The sequence below is a fragment of the Capsicum annuum genome, chromosome 8 (genome assembly GCF_002878395.1).
Source record: "Capsicum annuum cultivar UCD-10X-F1 chromosome 8, UCD10Xv1.1, whole genome shotgun sequence".
Taxonomy (NCBI): domain Eukaryota; kingdom Viridiplantae; phylum Streptophyta; class Magnoliopsida; order Solanales; family Solanaceae; genus Capsicum; species Capsicum annuum.
This window is the reverse complement of record NC_061118.1, coordinates 153660118-153674392: the sequence shown is the minus strand read 5'-3', so window position 1 is coordinate 153674392 and position 14275 is coordinate 153660118. Positions and strand designations below refer to the sequence as shown.

Sequence of the window (14275 nt, the reverse complement as noted above, 5' to 3'; positions counted from 1 at the left end):
GTTCGTTCAAACTTAGAATGTGGGGTGGGTTCCAAACTGAGGTATGGTATATTTCTCTTGATACACAAAGCTGGTGGTACCTTTCCAGAAAGAGTTTAACTTCGATACAAAAGATTTTTTTATATTATCAGGTTACCTACAAGTAATCATCCATAAAAAACAGGATTCAACAATTAAAATAAATTGATAAAAATAATTATTATTCAATCCATACTTTTCCATATTTACATCAATCTCATATCACCCAATATTCAGCTGCTTTTCCCAACACGTGTGGTGCATATCCACAGTATCTCATATACTGCAGAGACCATTTTTAAGGATTTCGGTAACATAGCATAAGGTTGACAGTCTGTGACTCAAATAACATTTCCCTATCATCCATGTGATAACTTCAGCCTTTGAAGGAGTAGTAGTCTACGTTTAACTTCCAAGGCCTACTTTTCAGCAGGCGGAGACTCACCAAACACTTCATGCCCAGATGAAGAAACAATTGACAATCAATCAATCCACGAGGAAACACATAGTGATGCAAGTCTTCATCAAGCCTCACATGCAAAGTCGGGAACGCAAGGTGTTTCCCTAGGAGGAGTTTCAAGAGTTAGAACCAGTCTACATGTTTGCCTGAGGCCTTAGGTTGCTTCTTGGGCTTCCCGTAGCGATTGTTCTCAAAACGGGCTTTTACAATCAGAGAATAAAGCAAATCTGCTTCTGCTGATGTATCATAAGGTGCGTTCATGATGCTTCAAAATTGAAAATTAAAAAAAAAAAAAATGATAAGAGGAATGAAAAAAAGGCAGTAGCAGCAAATAAACTATAATTCACAAAGGTTTGAGGGCCAAAAAGAGAGCAGAACGCATTATAACATAGGATGCCATCCCGTGTAAACATATATATGAACTTCTTTTTGAGATTCTTCCTGTTCAAAAATTTGCCTTCTTTCATTGTTGCAAAAGCAGGATAAAAGTTGAGTAGCGGAGTAAAAGTACCTGCCAAGTAGCTCTTGAAGAACCATTCTTTGAGAAGGTGTAACATAATGTATGCAACTCCTCGGGCATTGACCAGCTGCAAGCTGCACTTGATAATCGTCACCATGTCCTGAATATATAGAACATAAAAAGAGAGGATAAAAAGCTTCTTTTAATAGGTAAAACAAAAGAAAAAGTAGGTAATCTTGTTTTTCAGTGGTTGCCATGTTTCCTTTTTTTCACTAGAAATTTCCTGTTAGCAGACTAATTTCTGACAGAAGTAACAAAGGAGTTCAGTATCCAATACTACTATATGACCTTGAGAAGTTGCTCGCGCAGTTCCTGTTAATGAGGAAAAAGTGAATGCATGAGGTGCGTTCTTAACACATGAAAATGGGCAACCTGCATATATCGTAAAAGAGGGAGATCAGGAACTATGCAAATTCTGTATTATTCAAAACATTCTGACAATTGAGGGATATGTTTCCATAAAGACAGTCTACAGGAAGAATCACTTGCAATGCTATTGCATTTTCCGGAAGATAATTTCACAGAAACTGATGGAGGAGGTCATCATTGGATTCACTAATGAAAATTAAATTGTTAGGAAATCGCTGGAGTAGAGCTTAGATATCTGTGGAGACCTTCATAAACTATAGTATCAGGATAAGCCCACAGATTCTTTTTGCAAGACGTGACAACTTACTGAGAACTACTAAGTACTCAGACAAGGAAAATGGAGCCCTTGAACTATGAAAAATAAGGTTTTTCCATGCTTCAGAACTCTCTTAGTTGCATTACCATGTTTGCGTAGATCAGTAATGGTATCAAAGTATTACCAAAGCATCAACACTGATTTTAGTGATTATTACAACTGATTGGTATACCAGGCCCAGATGTTGAACTGATAAAAACATTCTGGACATCCATTGCACTTTTGGCCATCGCCACATTTATTTCATCAATATGAAATGCAGGCCTTCAATAAGAAGCTGATAGCAAGATTTCACAGGAAGCAAAGTACTATCTCAACATCCTGCATTCTCGTAAAGGAGTTGTTACCTTTTCCAATACAAATAGTCTCATTAACAAAGAGATCAAATGCTTCACATTCTGGCTGATCAAATGGGTCTAAGCATTCCCTGCAGAACTCAAAGAGTTAATATGGCAAAAACTTATTACCGGAAGGACCACTACTCCCAGAAAATAAAAAACAGACAGAAATGCTGCAGTGGTGATCACTAGATTAGGATGTAAAATTCAAAATTTCAGGATTCAGATTCATTAAGATTATGAAATTATATACAATGTACCTTTCAATTATCTCTGACTTCGTCAAGTTGGACAACATCTACATTCATTTCAAACAAGAAGTCAGCTATCAGTCGAGAGGGAAAATTTAAGCGACCAAAAGAAAGCATTTTGATTTCAGAATTTCATCTGTAAACCTAGAGGCCTTAAATTGTTTTCTAAGGTACTATGAAGCAGTTTGAAATCAAATCTCATAACTAAGTACAGAATGATCCTAAATTTCTCTGCACTGTACCATCCATTTCATCAAAAGACATGAAAAAAGTGGTCTTAAAGGACTATCTACTAGCAACTTTTCTATGTACTGCCAGCACATTACTTACTTGAAGTCATATTAATTATCTACCTTCGAAAGATAATTCCTTTGGATATCCTGTTATATAACTCAGAGCTAGCTAGAATGTTGAATGCATGAGACCAAATTGGCTGATTCATTTGCAGTACTATTTACCTCATAGGCTTGAATGACTCGACGAATCATTTTATCTGAACTATTCCCATCTCTCCTTACATCAGGATGACACTTCTTAACCTGCTTCCATCGATTATTAAACCAAATAAAAGAACCATCATTAGCAGTGTTTAAGCATGAACCTTGCAAGCACAAAAAGGTATAAAGAGTCAAATCTTTTTTCAGAAATTCGAAAGAACAAACATGACAATAAACATGGATTCTTGAATAGTAAATTCAAAAGTGCAAATTTTAATTTTACCTTATTCCTGAAAGCAGATTTCAGCTCATCTGCAGAACAATTAGGAGCAACACCAAGAACATCATATGCCAAAGAAGTAGAAAGGGGTTCTTCATCCCCATAATTCAAGCCATAACACTTCACTGTAGTAGAAGAAGAAAGGGTAGCAGAGGGGCTTTTAGGAAAAGAACAAGTTGATGGAAAAGTGTGGCGGTTAATATTCTCAGGGGTTCTTGGAAAGATAGCTGAAGTTCCAATTACAGAAGTGTTGCTGTACAAAGATGAGCATTCCATCTTTCTTGATCATTGAGGAAGGAAAGAAAAGAACAAAAAAGGGCAATAGGGAATCAAATAAAATATTTTGGAGTTCCGGAGCCTATTAGGCAAGTTTTTTGGTTCAAAATTGCAAAGACGCATATGGAAATGAAAAAATTCCAAAATGGATAAGGGAAACATATGTATTTATCTTATCCATTAAAAGTTAACGGCATCAGTTTGATGATAAAGTGTAAGGTGATTTACCTTATTCTTTGTTGAAAAAGTATAAGGTATTAATTAAGTCACTTGCATTGTCTTTTGATTGAAATAGTGGAAAATAATTTTTTTTACCGAAAGAGTGTCTATAAGATGAAACTTACCGCTAATAAAAGAGGGAACAAACTCCCTTTTGCTGGCTAATTGTAATTCCCTTTATTATGAAACTGACGCCGTTAGTTAACTTTTAATGAACAAGGAAAATTTGTTCGTTTTGAATTTTTTCCATACCCACATGCACTTTTGAAATTTTGAATGAAAAAATTTACCTTTCAGCCTCCGGACTAAGATATTTTGTGTCAGTATTGTAGCCATTCAAGTGGTCCTTCTTTGCCTATGAGACTAGTGGTGATTTTTATTACCACAAAATTTCATGTCATTATCCTTTTCTTTTTATTTCCGTTGCTGCTTAAATTTGCATTTACTGTATGAGCTGACTTTTCTTCTTGTTTTCATGTAACTAGGATAAATATAAAGTTTCAATCTTGGAGTTGAATAATCAATCTCACTGTCTTTCTTATTCACTCCAGTTATAGGACCACAAATATACTTGTCTTTGCGGTCCATTTCCTGCTAGTGTTAGCACACGTAGTACTTCAGAGGACTGGACTTCGAAAAAAAATTTCTATTTTCACTTGCATAAAGTAAAATTTACATGTTGTCAGAATGTAATTTGACGCAATGATGATCAAATTTTATTTGCAGGTTATTTATAAGGTAAACGAACATAATATTATAGATTAAACTACACTGATAGCGTAAAAGACTTTACGTTGTCAATGCTAATTAATTCCACTACTAATTCCTGTAACCTAGCCAGATAAACCTTCGAAAAAATCAACCTAAATCATAGTACTTCTAGTTTACTTTTACATTATACAGTCGAAATTCAAATTGAAGAATGTACTACTGCACTTATCTCATTCAGTTAATGCTACTAAGACTTTCATCTCACACTAGTTCTCTGAGTTAAGGATGGATAGTTGACTGCAGCAACTTGTACTGGTCAACTCGCTTTCCAGTCTCATGTGAAAAGTCTACACAGTTAAATGAGTTACTTGGACTTGTACTAGAGTTAAACTTGTGCCTTCTCAAATAGGCAATGAATGATCAACTAGGTACGCTGCCTTCTCCATCTTAAAGTTAGAGAGTGACTTTTTTGAATTATTTATTCTCTGTTATTGTTGTATTTCTACATAAACAGGCACCAAATATACTCTAAACTTACCATTTTCTTTACTTGTAAGATTATCTCAACATGGCATGTAGGAAAGTTTTAGTTTCTGTACTTGTTTTCTTTATTCAATCCTTTCCCCTACTTGTTTCAGTTGAAGCCGTCAGCAGTGCTTCTTTACCTCTGGCAAACACTACTGAAGCCAAAGTAAGATGTGTTGAGCGTGAGAGGGATGCCCTATTAAGATTCAAGCGAAGTCTCACGGATCCCTCTGACCGACTGGCTTCTTGGATTGGCGAAGAATGCTGCATATGGAAAGGTGTTTCTTGTGACGTACAAACTGGTAATGTCATCAGGCTTGACCTCAAAGATACATCAGGCAATTGCTATCGGAAGAAAATGGGATATCTGATTTCTGGCAATTCGTCGTGCTTGGGTGGCAAGATCAGTCCTGCTTTACTTGACTTGCAACATTTAGAGTATTTAGACCTTGGTGGAAATGACTTCCAAGGACTTGCCACTCCCACTTTCTTGGGTTCTTTTGAAAAACTACAATACCTAAACCTCACTCGTTCATCTCTCGTTGGTATTCCTCCTTCATTTGGGAATCTGTCAAATTTACAATATTTAGGCCTACGTGCATATTCCTATCCTTACGATACTGTTGAAAGTAGTTGGATCAAAGATTTGAATTGGGTTTCTGGTTTGTCCTCTTTGAAGTATCTTGATCTTTCTCATGTGAACCTTTCTTTGGCAACACATTGGCTTGAGTCTTTTAATAAGCTGCCATCCTTAGTGACTCTGAACTTGGTGAACAGTAATCTTAATCATCTCCCTTTCTCCTTTCCCAACTGGAATATGACTTCCCTTTCTAATCTCTACCTTTCAGGCAATAACTTTGTTAATTCTGTGTTGCCTAAATGGTTGTCTAATGCCACCACCCTTCAGACACTTGATATAGCAATCAACAACATAGAAGGCCCAATATCAAATGTTGAATGGGGTAAACTATGTAATCTGCGGGATTTGTATCTAACGCAGAATAAAATTAATGGAGACATAAGCGGAGTAGTGGAAGGGTTGTCCAGCTGCAACAACAACACCCTAGAGTTCTTAGGTCTTGCTGGAAACCGGTTGACAGGGAAGTTTCCGAATTCATTAGGACATTTGAAGAACTTAAGGATGATTAGTGTATCTTTTAACCAGATATCTGGCAGGATTCCCACATCTATTAAGAAGCTGTCAAGGTTGGAAATTTTGGACTTGGGACAAAATCAACTGAAGGGAGTCTTACCTGAAAGTATATTTAATCTTACTGAATTAACTCAGTTGTTCCTTGCAACAAATGATTGGGAAGGCGATCTTTCGCAAAATGACTTTGCAAGACTCCATCAACTGAAGGTTTTAGCCATATCATGTGGAGAAAGGTTTGCTGTCAACTTGAGCAGTGAATGGATTCCTCCATTTAACCTCACATATATCGAGCTCAGAAAATGCAGTTTGGGCCCCAAGTTACCGACATGGCTGAAAACTCAGAAGCAACTTCACACTATTATTCTCTCCAATGACTCCATTTCAGATCCTATACCTGCTTGGCTTTGGACAATGTGCTCACAATTGCAGTTTCTCGATCTATCAGATAATGAGATTGGTGGAAATCTTCCAAGGTTAGTAAATTTTCCATCATCGCTAAGCCGGACAGTGGACTTCTATTCTAGTTACAGTGTTGGTGTTGTGGTGGACTTAAGTTCCAATAGCTTCCATGGTTTGTTACCTCTTTGGCCAAATGTGACACATTTGAATCTCGCGAACAACCTGTTTTCAGGATCTATTCCTGAAAACATTGGTCATATGATGACAAAACTCCAAGTTATAGATCTATCCGGAAATGCTTTTACAGGATCTGTACCATATTCAATAACAAGAGTGAAGCAGCTAATGAGATTGGACCTTTCAGACAATCATTTATCTGGAAAGATCCCTGACTGGTGGGATGAGTTGCAACAACTTCATGTCATAGATTTGTCAGGAAATACTCTTTCAGGTGGTATTCCTCCTTCAATATGTTCACCACCTTCACTTTTTTGGTTGAGCTTGAGTCGTAATAACCTTTCCGGAGAACTTCCAAAATCATTAAGCTACTGCAAAAGCTTGCTTACACTTGATATTGGAGAGAATAAAATCAGTGGCTCCATACCGGAGTGGTTCGGAGAAAGTCTCATACCTTTGCAAATGCTTAGAATGACGGACAACATGATTGGTGGATACATTCCACCACAACTTTGCCTACTTCTTGGCCTTCAAATTCTTGATCTTTCCCATAACAATTTGACAGGTTCTATCCCTTCCTGCTTAGGAAGTCTGAGGGGTCTTAAGTCCGTGAAATTTCACAAGTGGCATCCCAATTACTACTACTTCAACTATGTTTTTACGCCCAAGATGGAGTTGGTTAAGAAGGGAACAAGGATGACATACACCTCTACCTTAGATCAAGTGAATCTTATTGATCTTTCAAGCAACAATCTTCATGGGGAAATTCCAAATGAGATTACAGGCCTTTCAGCAGTGGGCACTTTGAATTTATCTTGGAACCAATTATCAGGAAGAATTCCAGATGACATAGGGAGCATGCAGCTTTTGGAGACACTAGACCTTTCCTCTAACCATCTCTCAGGTTCTATCCCATTGAGCATGACATCCATCACTTCATTGAGCCATCTTAACTTGTCGTATAACAACCTTGGTGGCCCTATCCCATCAAAAAACCAATTTGGAACCTTCACTAATCCTTCAAGTTTTGAAGGTAATCCAGAACTGTGTGGGAAACCATTGAATACGGATTGCTCTCCACCCAGAAAAAGAGAAATGAATAAGAAGATTGAAGAAGACGATGATGATGATGGGGAAGAAAGGCTGTGGTTTTTAGTGAGCGCGGGAATAGGATTTGTCATAGCATTTTTAGTGACATTTAGTAGCTTGACAGTGAAGAAGTCCTGGGGACACAGCTACTTCCATTTCTTGGAGGAAGTTGGAGAAAGAATTATCAGGAGCTGTATTGTTTTCAAGGCTTGCTTGTTTAGGATTTTCAAAGTCAGAAGGAAGTAGGTTCTAAAGTATTTATTGCAACCAAGAGCTGTTTCTGCTTATTATATTTTTCATCATCTAGTTTAGTTATCAGCTCATATACAGTCTATTTTCTGACACCCTATTATGTGTATATACAGTAACTGTTTCTGCTTAACTTTACTTTTGATAGTTCTTTAGCTATGGTGTTTGTATCCATAGTACTTGGTTTTATTGCACTGAATAAAAAAGGTGACCCTTGTCCTTCTGTTCCTCCCTGGCGTTTCTTAATGTTTTTTTTTTCTTCTGGAAACACTATATTTGAGATCATGTAGTTTCTGAAGCATATTATCGTTGTTAGCACATTCCAGTTGGATTCCTTAATTAGAGCCAAAACAATTCCAAAGCACAAAATTATTAGTAAAGAGTTCAAATTCTATGCAACATGGCATAATATTAGTTTACACAATCTGATCGCGTATCACACCTTTCTATCATGAGGATGGAAGGAACCTCCAAGAGAAGTTATTTAATCACCAAAATTCAAGATGTGATGTGCTCACAATTGCAATGGCTCGATCTATCCGATAATTACATTGGTAGAAATCTTTCCAGGTTAGTAAATATTTCTTCAATCTCATGTTGGACAATACTGGACTTAAGTTCCAATGACCTCAATGGTCTGTTACCTCTTTGGCCAAATGTGACATTCGATTCTGCAACGACTTCATTCTTTTAGTTGAGATTGAGTCGCAATAACCTTTAGGGATAAGTTCAAAAATCACTAAGCACTTGCAAAAGCTTGAAGAGAACAAAATCAACGGCACCACCAGAGTGGTTCTGAGAAAGCCTCTCGTCTTTGTTTAAGCTTAGGATGACGGATAACATTATTGACAGATGGTTCCACAACAAGTATGCCATTTTAGAACCTTGTCTACCCGCACCTCATGTGGTTTTCAAAATTACTTAGGTATTGCTTGTGCTGAAATAAAGCTCGCTCTTTATTTTCCAGATACGCGGATTACAGAGATGAGAAAATTTTCAAGCAAAAACATGAAATATAATGACTTCAAATGATTACCAAACTGCAGTATGACAGGCATTAACCCCCTAAATGTAAGAAGGGTATCATAATAATGTTAACATATTGGTCCACTATTATTTTGACTATCAATCCATAGGCAAAGAGAACTATACACATCTTACTTTCAGCATGAAGGAAGGATCACCAGCAGAGCAACATAATGTTGTTTCAGGATCTGTGCTTCGTTATGCATGAATTGAGCAGCAATTTGGGAACTTGCGGAGAATCAATTCTTCAGATAATTGTCACCACAATACCAGTAAGGTGCCAGTTTTTACCGAAATAAGTGCAAAATCATGACTAGTGAGTGAATATGACAGTACATAAGAAGCAAACTTTTTTTTTCCCGAAAATGAAGTCTGGAAAAGGCTGCTGATAATGGTTGCCATGGAAAGAAGCTTTGCTTGCCCTGGCAGACCAAGGCACGAAGTTGCTGGACAATCAAATAAGTGGCAACCCAATGAACAAATCACGTTTTAAATTGACATCCTGAAATCTTGCTTTTATTTTTTCTTCACCCATAAAGTTCTTCTCCTGTCCACTCATCAACCTTTCACTTGATGGGAAATCATTCATCAAATCTAACTACTGGTATAATCGCCAGGTTTCAGTATTTAAACAAAATGACGACAATGCAACTGAATACGAAAGGAAGTGACACAAATTGATGCATTCTATGATAAGATTAGCTAATGTCACTATAAAACCTACATGGATTATTGGTTTTCCATTAGTCATTCTCCTCTCCTCTAGGACGGAATCCCTCAAAAGGCTCTTCAGCTGCTTTGCGGAGATTGCTTGTTTGGGCAATCTAAGTACAAGTTCATATGAAATCCAGAATCGAAGAGCACCTGTGCACTTTAATACCCTGACTAATGATGAACACTACAAAAACTGTAGCCAACAACTTCAAGTGTCAGTGCAGTGATAAAAGTTGAGATCTTTTGCCCTGGAAGTCTCATCAAATTACTAGAGATTATTCAAACTCTCACCACCTTCAACATTAACATTCACAAATGGATACATAATACAAATGTAAGAACATTAACATTCATAAAACGGATGCAAAGTAGTCAAGGATCAAAGAGAAGCTTTGCCAACAGATTGAAGGGACACATTGTTAATCCTCTCAAGCGCAAGAACGAGAGCTTGGGTTCCCAAATCACCCTCACCATGAGCTTTAAGCGAGAGATATAGCTGCTGAGCCAACGCCAACCCAGGCAAAGCGAGACCCATGTTCTGACATTCCCTCAAACATATTCCCAAATCCTTAACAAAATGATTCACATAAAATCCAGGTTCCAAATCCCTATTAAGTATCCTGTTACCATACAAGTCTAAAGATTTCGAGCCAGCAGCACCTGTTGAAATCGCATTCAAGAAGTGATTCAAATCCAAACCAGCTTTATGCGCGAAAATTAACCCCTCACATAGTCCCACCATAGAGGAAGCAATCACAACTTGATTCCCCAGTTTCGTAAACTGCCCTTTTCCAGGACCACCCATGTAATAAACTTTACCAAGAAGGCTAAACAATGGTTTCACCCTTTCAACAACCGCTTCTTCCCCACCAGCGAATATCGATAAAGCAGCATTCCTCGCTCCGCGATCGCCTCCAGAAACGGGTGCATCAATGGCAGAACACCCAACAGCAGAGGCAGCGGAGTGAATTTCAACCGCGAGCGAAGGTTCAGAAGTAGTCATATCGACAATCACTCCTCCTCTACGAAGACCAGAAAGAGCACCGGAATTCGAATCAAGAATAACCTGGCGAACATCAGAAGGGTAGCCAACGATGGTAAAAACGACGTCGGATTGAGCACCGACGGCGTTTGGAGTGTCGACCCATTGAGCTCCCATGGAGATGAGTTCTTGGGCTTTGGATGGTGTACGGGTGAAGATAGTGAGAGTGTACCCAGCGTTGATTAAGTGGGCGCACATAGAACGGCCCATCACTCCGGTACCGATCCATCCTAGACGGGTGTTTGATGGGTTAGCGGCGGCGGCGGAGGTTGTCATTGTACGGCGGAGATGAGCGGTAGTGGCGGCGGAGATGGTGAAGATAAGTTGAGAGGGGTAGTGAGAGTAAGGCAGGAGCCGCACAAATTTATGGAAGGAAGAAGATATCACAGGCATAGGAATTTATTTTTATTTTTATTTTTACTGAGGAAATTATGAAAAAATTCAGAACCAAAGTCTAAAATTAATCAAGTATATTTGCTTATATACTATTCCCTCCGTCCCAAATTGAGATACACAATAACTTTATCATTTTACCCCTATTAATTATGTCATTTATTAAGTTTTAATATTGATGGAGTTATAATCAGTAACTTTATCATTTTGTCCCTATTAATTATGTCATTTATTAAATTTTAATATTGATGGAGTTATTATATATTTGCATGGATAATTAGGATTACTAAATTCTTTGCAATATTCTTTAACATTTGATTATTCAATGAAAGTAACAAGGTACAAAATGAGAAAATAAATTAAGAAATTTGGGACAAAGATAGTACAGTATACTTCCCAACTATCATTAATTGTGCCTATAGAAATTCCTAAAATAACTTATTATTTTTCTGTTAATTTGTCTATGTGGTGAGAGCACGATGTGGTACGTGCTCAACTGGTCATTTTGCAATAACATAAATTACATTGAAGATATACAAATCGCACCAAACAAATTCATTCACGAGCTCATAATTAAACGATAGATAAAGATTAAATACGATCTGATCTCAGATGTCTCACATAGATGATCCACCTCCCAACCACTGACCATGCCTTGCGGCCCGTAGATAAAAGATATTGCTAATAATTTTTTAATATCCATGACATTTGAGACAATTTTTGCTATAGCATTCAAATAAAGATAAATTAATTTTGATGGAGACTGAAGTACACAAACTCACAAAATTCAGCTTGTTGGTACATTGTCACAATGTGCTTAATGGGAAAACCAGACAAGTGATATGACTATAGAAATGACCAATAGCATGCTCTAAGAAGCCATAAGAACCTGAGAGAGGGCTAACCATCTCTCAGGTTCTATACCATTGAGCATCACCTCATTGAGACATCTTAACTTGTCATATAACAACCTTCATGGCCCTAGCCCATCAACAAACCAATTCGGAACCTTCACTGATCCTTCAGATTTCGAGGGTAATCCAAAACTTTGTGGGAAGCCATTGATTATGGATTGCTCATTCCTCATAAAGGGGGTTCAAAAGTAAATATACGAACTAATATAAGGGGGTTCAACATCTACTATATATGCATAAAAACTATTTTTAACCATATAAAAACAGTATAAATTTTTCTTTGAAGGGGGTTGAATGAACCCCTTGGAGCAAACGTAGCTCCGCCACTGCTTGTTAGTTTCCTCCAGAAAAGAATCTTCTGTTTGGGAACAAAGAGAGATCTTGTATTTATTGGTGATTGAAAACGAGTACTACTGTTTTTTGTGAAAGAAATTAATATTTAGATCTATGTTGAATAATACTTGTTAAACCTTAAAATTAGCCTGCTATCATAGGTTAAACTACTTTACTCAGCCATGTAGTATATCAATTAAACTGTTATAATCTTGTTTGGAAATTTTTTTATGTAGTAATCAAACCTTCTTAAACACCATAGTACTACCCTTTGTTTAGTTTAGATTTTAAAATTTTGTTGTGGGAAAAAAAATCAAATAATTCAATGTTGAAGAAGACTTATCTCATTCGTTGAGGTAAGTGAACACAGCAATCTTTCACAAAATCACTTTTGCAAAGCTCCATCAACTGAAACTGTTGGCGATATCTTGTGAACGAAGCTTTGCCATCAACTTGAGCGATGAATGGGTTCCTCCATTTAGCCTTACTTTTTGGGCCCCAAGTTCCCGGCATGGCTGGAAACTCAAAAGCAACTTGAGATTGTTATTCTTGCCAATGACTCTATTTCAGATCCTATACCTCCTTGGCTTTGGACGATGTGCTCACAATTGCAAGTCCTTGATCTATCAGATAATCAGATTGATGGAGATCTTCCGAGTTTAGTAAGTTTTCCATCATACCCAATCAGCGTTACCAAAATAATGTTGTGGTGGACTTAAGCTCCAATCGCTTCCATGGTTTGTTACCTCTCTGGCCAAATGTGACACATTTGAATCTTGCTAACAACTTGTTTTCAGGATCTATACCCTTAGACTTTGGTCATGTGATGACAAAAATTCAAGTGTTAGATCTTGCTGGAAATGCTTTTACAGGATCTCTACCAAATTCAATAACAAAAGCGAAGCAGCTATTGAGATTGGACCTTTCAGACAATCATTTGTCTGGAAACATTCCTGATTGGTGGTATGATTTGCAACAACTTCAAGTCATAGATTTGTATGGGAATGATCTTTCAGGTAGTATTCCTCCTTCAATATGTTCACCACCCTCACTTTTTTGGTTGAGACTCAGTCGCAATAACCTTTCCGGAGAACTTCCTAGATCGTTTAGGAATTGCAATGGCTTGCTTGCACTTGATATTGGAGACAACAATATCAACGGCACCATACCCGAGTGGTTTGGAGAAAGTCTCTTATCTTTGCAAATGGTTAGAATGACTGGTAATATGATTGATGGAAACGCTCCAACACAACTCTGCCAACTTTCTAACCTCCATATCCTCGATCTTTCACATAACAACTTGACAGGTTCTATTCCTTCCTGCTTAGGAAGCTTGAGAGGTCTAAAGTCCGTGAAATTTTACAAGTGGAATCCCAATTACTACTATTTCAGTTATGTTTTTACATCCAAGATGGAGTTGGTTGAGAAAGGAACAAAGAAGAAATACACCTTTACCTTGGATCAAGTGAACCTTATTGATCTTTCCAGCAACAATCTTCATGGTGAAATCCCAAAAGAAATTACGAATCTCTCAGCATTGGGCACTCTGAATTTATCTTGGAACCAATTATCAGGAAGAATTCCAGAGGACATAGGGAGCATGCAGAAATTGGAGACACTGGACCTTTCATCTAACCATCTGTCAGGTTCTATCCCATTGAGCATGACATCCATCACTTCATTGAGCTATCTTAACTTGTCACATAACAACCTTCATGGCCCAATCCCATCAACAAACCAATTTGGAACCTTTACTGATCCTTCATGTTTCAGAGGTAATCCTGGACTTTGTGGGAAACCATTGATGACAGATTGCTCTCCAGCCAAGAGAAAAGAAACGGAGAGGAAACTGAAGATGATGATGATGAGCATGAAATAAGGCGATTTTTCTTCGTGGGTGCGGGAGTGGGATTTGTTGTAGCGTTTTTGGCAACATTTAGTAGCGTGATGATAAGGAAGTGGGAATACTGCTGCTTGCGTTTCTTGGAGGAAGTTGGAGAAAGAATTATCAGGTGCTGTTTGGGTTGCATGACTTGCTTGAAAAGGACTTTCAGCATCAGAAGGAA

General features: G+C 37.7%; 4 protein-coding genes across 4 annotated transcripts; 2 read left to right on the top strand and 2 right to left on the bottom strand.

Annotated features, from left to right (window-relative positions):
- Positions 1 to 165: 165 nt before the first annotated feature.
- LOC107839578 (chaperone protein dnaJ C76, chloroplastic) lies at positions 166 to 3419 on the bottom strand. The gene is made up of 7 exons (XM_016683123.2): positions 2993 to 3419; positions 2731 to 2811; positions 2282 to 2319; positions 2031 to 2110; positions 1287 to 1370; positions 990 to 1098; positions 166 to 743 (listed from the first exon to the last, which is right to left on the bottom strand). Exons 1-7 carry the CDS (start codon positions 3263 to 3265, stop codon positions 602 to 604), a joined length of 807 nt encoding a protein of 268 aa, XP_016538609.1. The 5' UTR covers positions 3266 to 3419; the 3' UTR covers positions 166 to 601.
- Positions 3420 to 4122: 703 nt separating this feature from the next.
- Positions 4123 to 8015, top strand: LOC107839577 (receptor-like protein EIX2). Its single transcript, XM_016683122.2, has 2 exons — positions 4123 to 4623; positions 4834 to 8015. Exons 1-2 carry the CDS (start codon positions 4608 to 4610, stop codon positions 7782 to 7784), a joined length of 2967 nt encoding a protein of 988 aa, XP_016538608.1. The 5' UTR covers positions 4123 to 4607; the 3' UTR covers positions 7785 to 8015.
- Positions 8016 to 9802: 1787 nt separating this feature from the next.
- LOC107839576 (probable 3-hydroxyisobutyrate dehydrogenase-like 1, mitochondrial) lies at positions 9803 to 11077 on the bottom strand. The gene has a single exon (XM_016683121.2). It carries the CDS (start codon positions 10960 to 10962, stop codon positions 9907 to 9909), a length of 1056 nt encoding a protein of 351 aa, XP_016538607.1. The 5' UTR covers positions 10963 to 11077; the 3' UTR covers positions 9803 to 9906.
- Positions 11078 to 13035: 1958 nt separating this feature from the next.
- Positions 13036 to 14088, top strand: LOC107879337 (receptor-like protein EIX2). Its single transcript, XM_016726392.1, has one exon. The coding sequence runs from the start codon at positions 13036 to 13038 to the stop codon at positions 14086 to 14088; it is 1053 nt and encodes a 350-aa protein (XP_016581878.1).
- Positions 14089 to 14275: the final 187 nt, after the last annotated feature.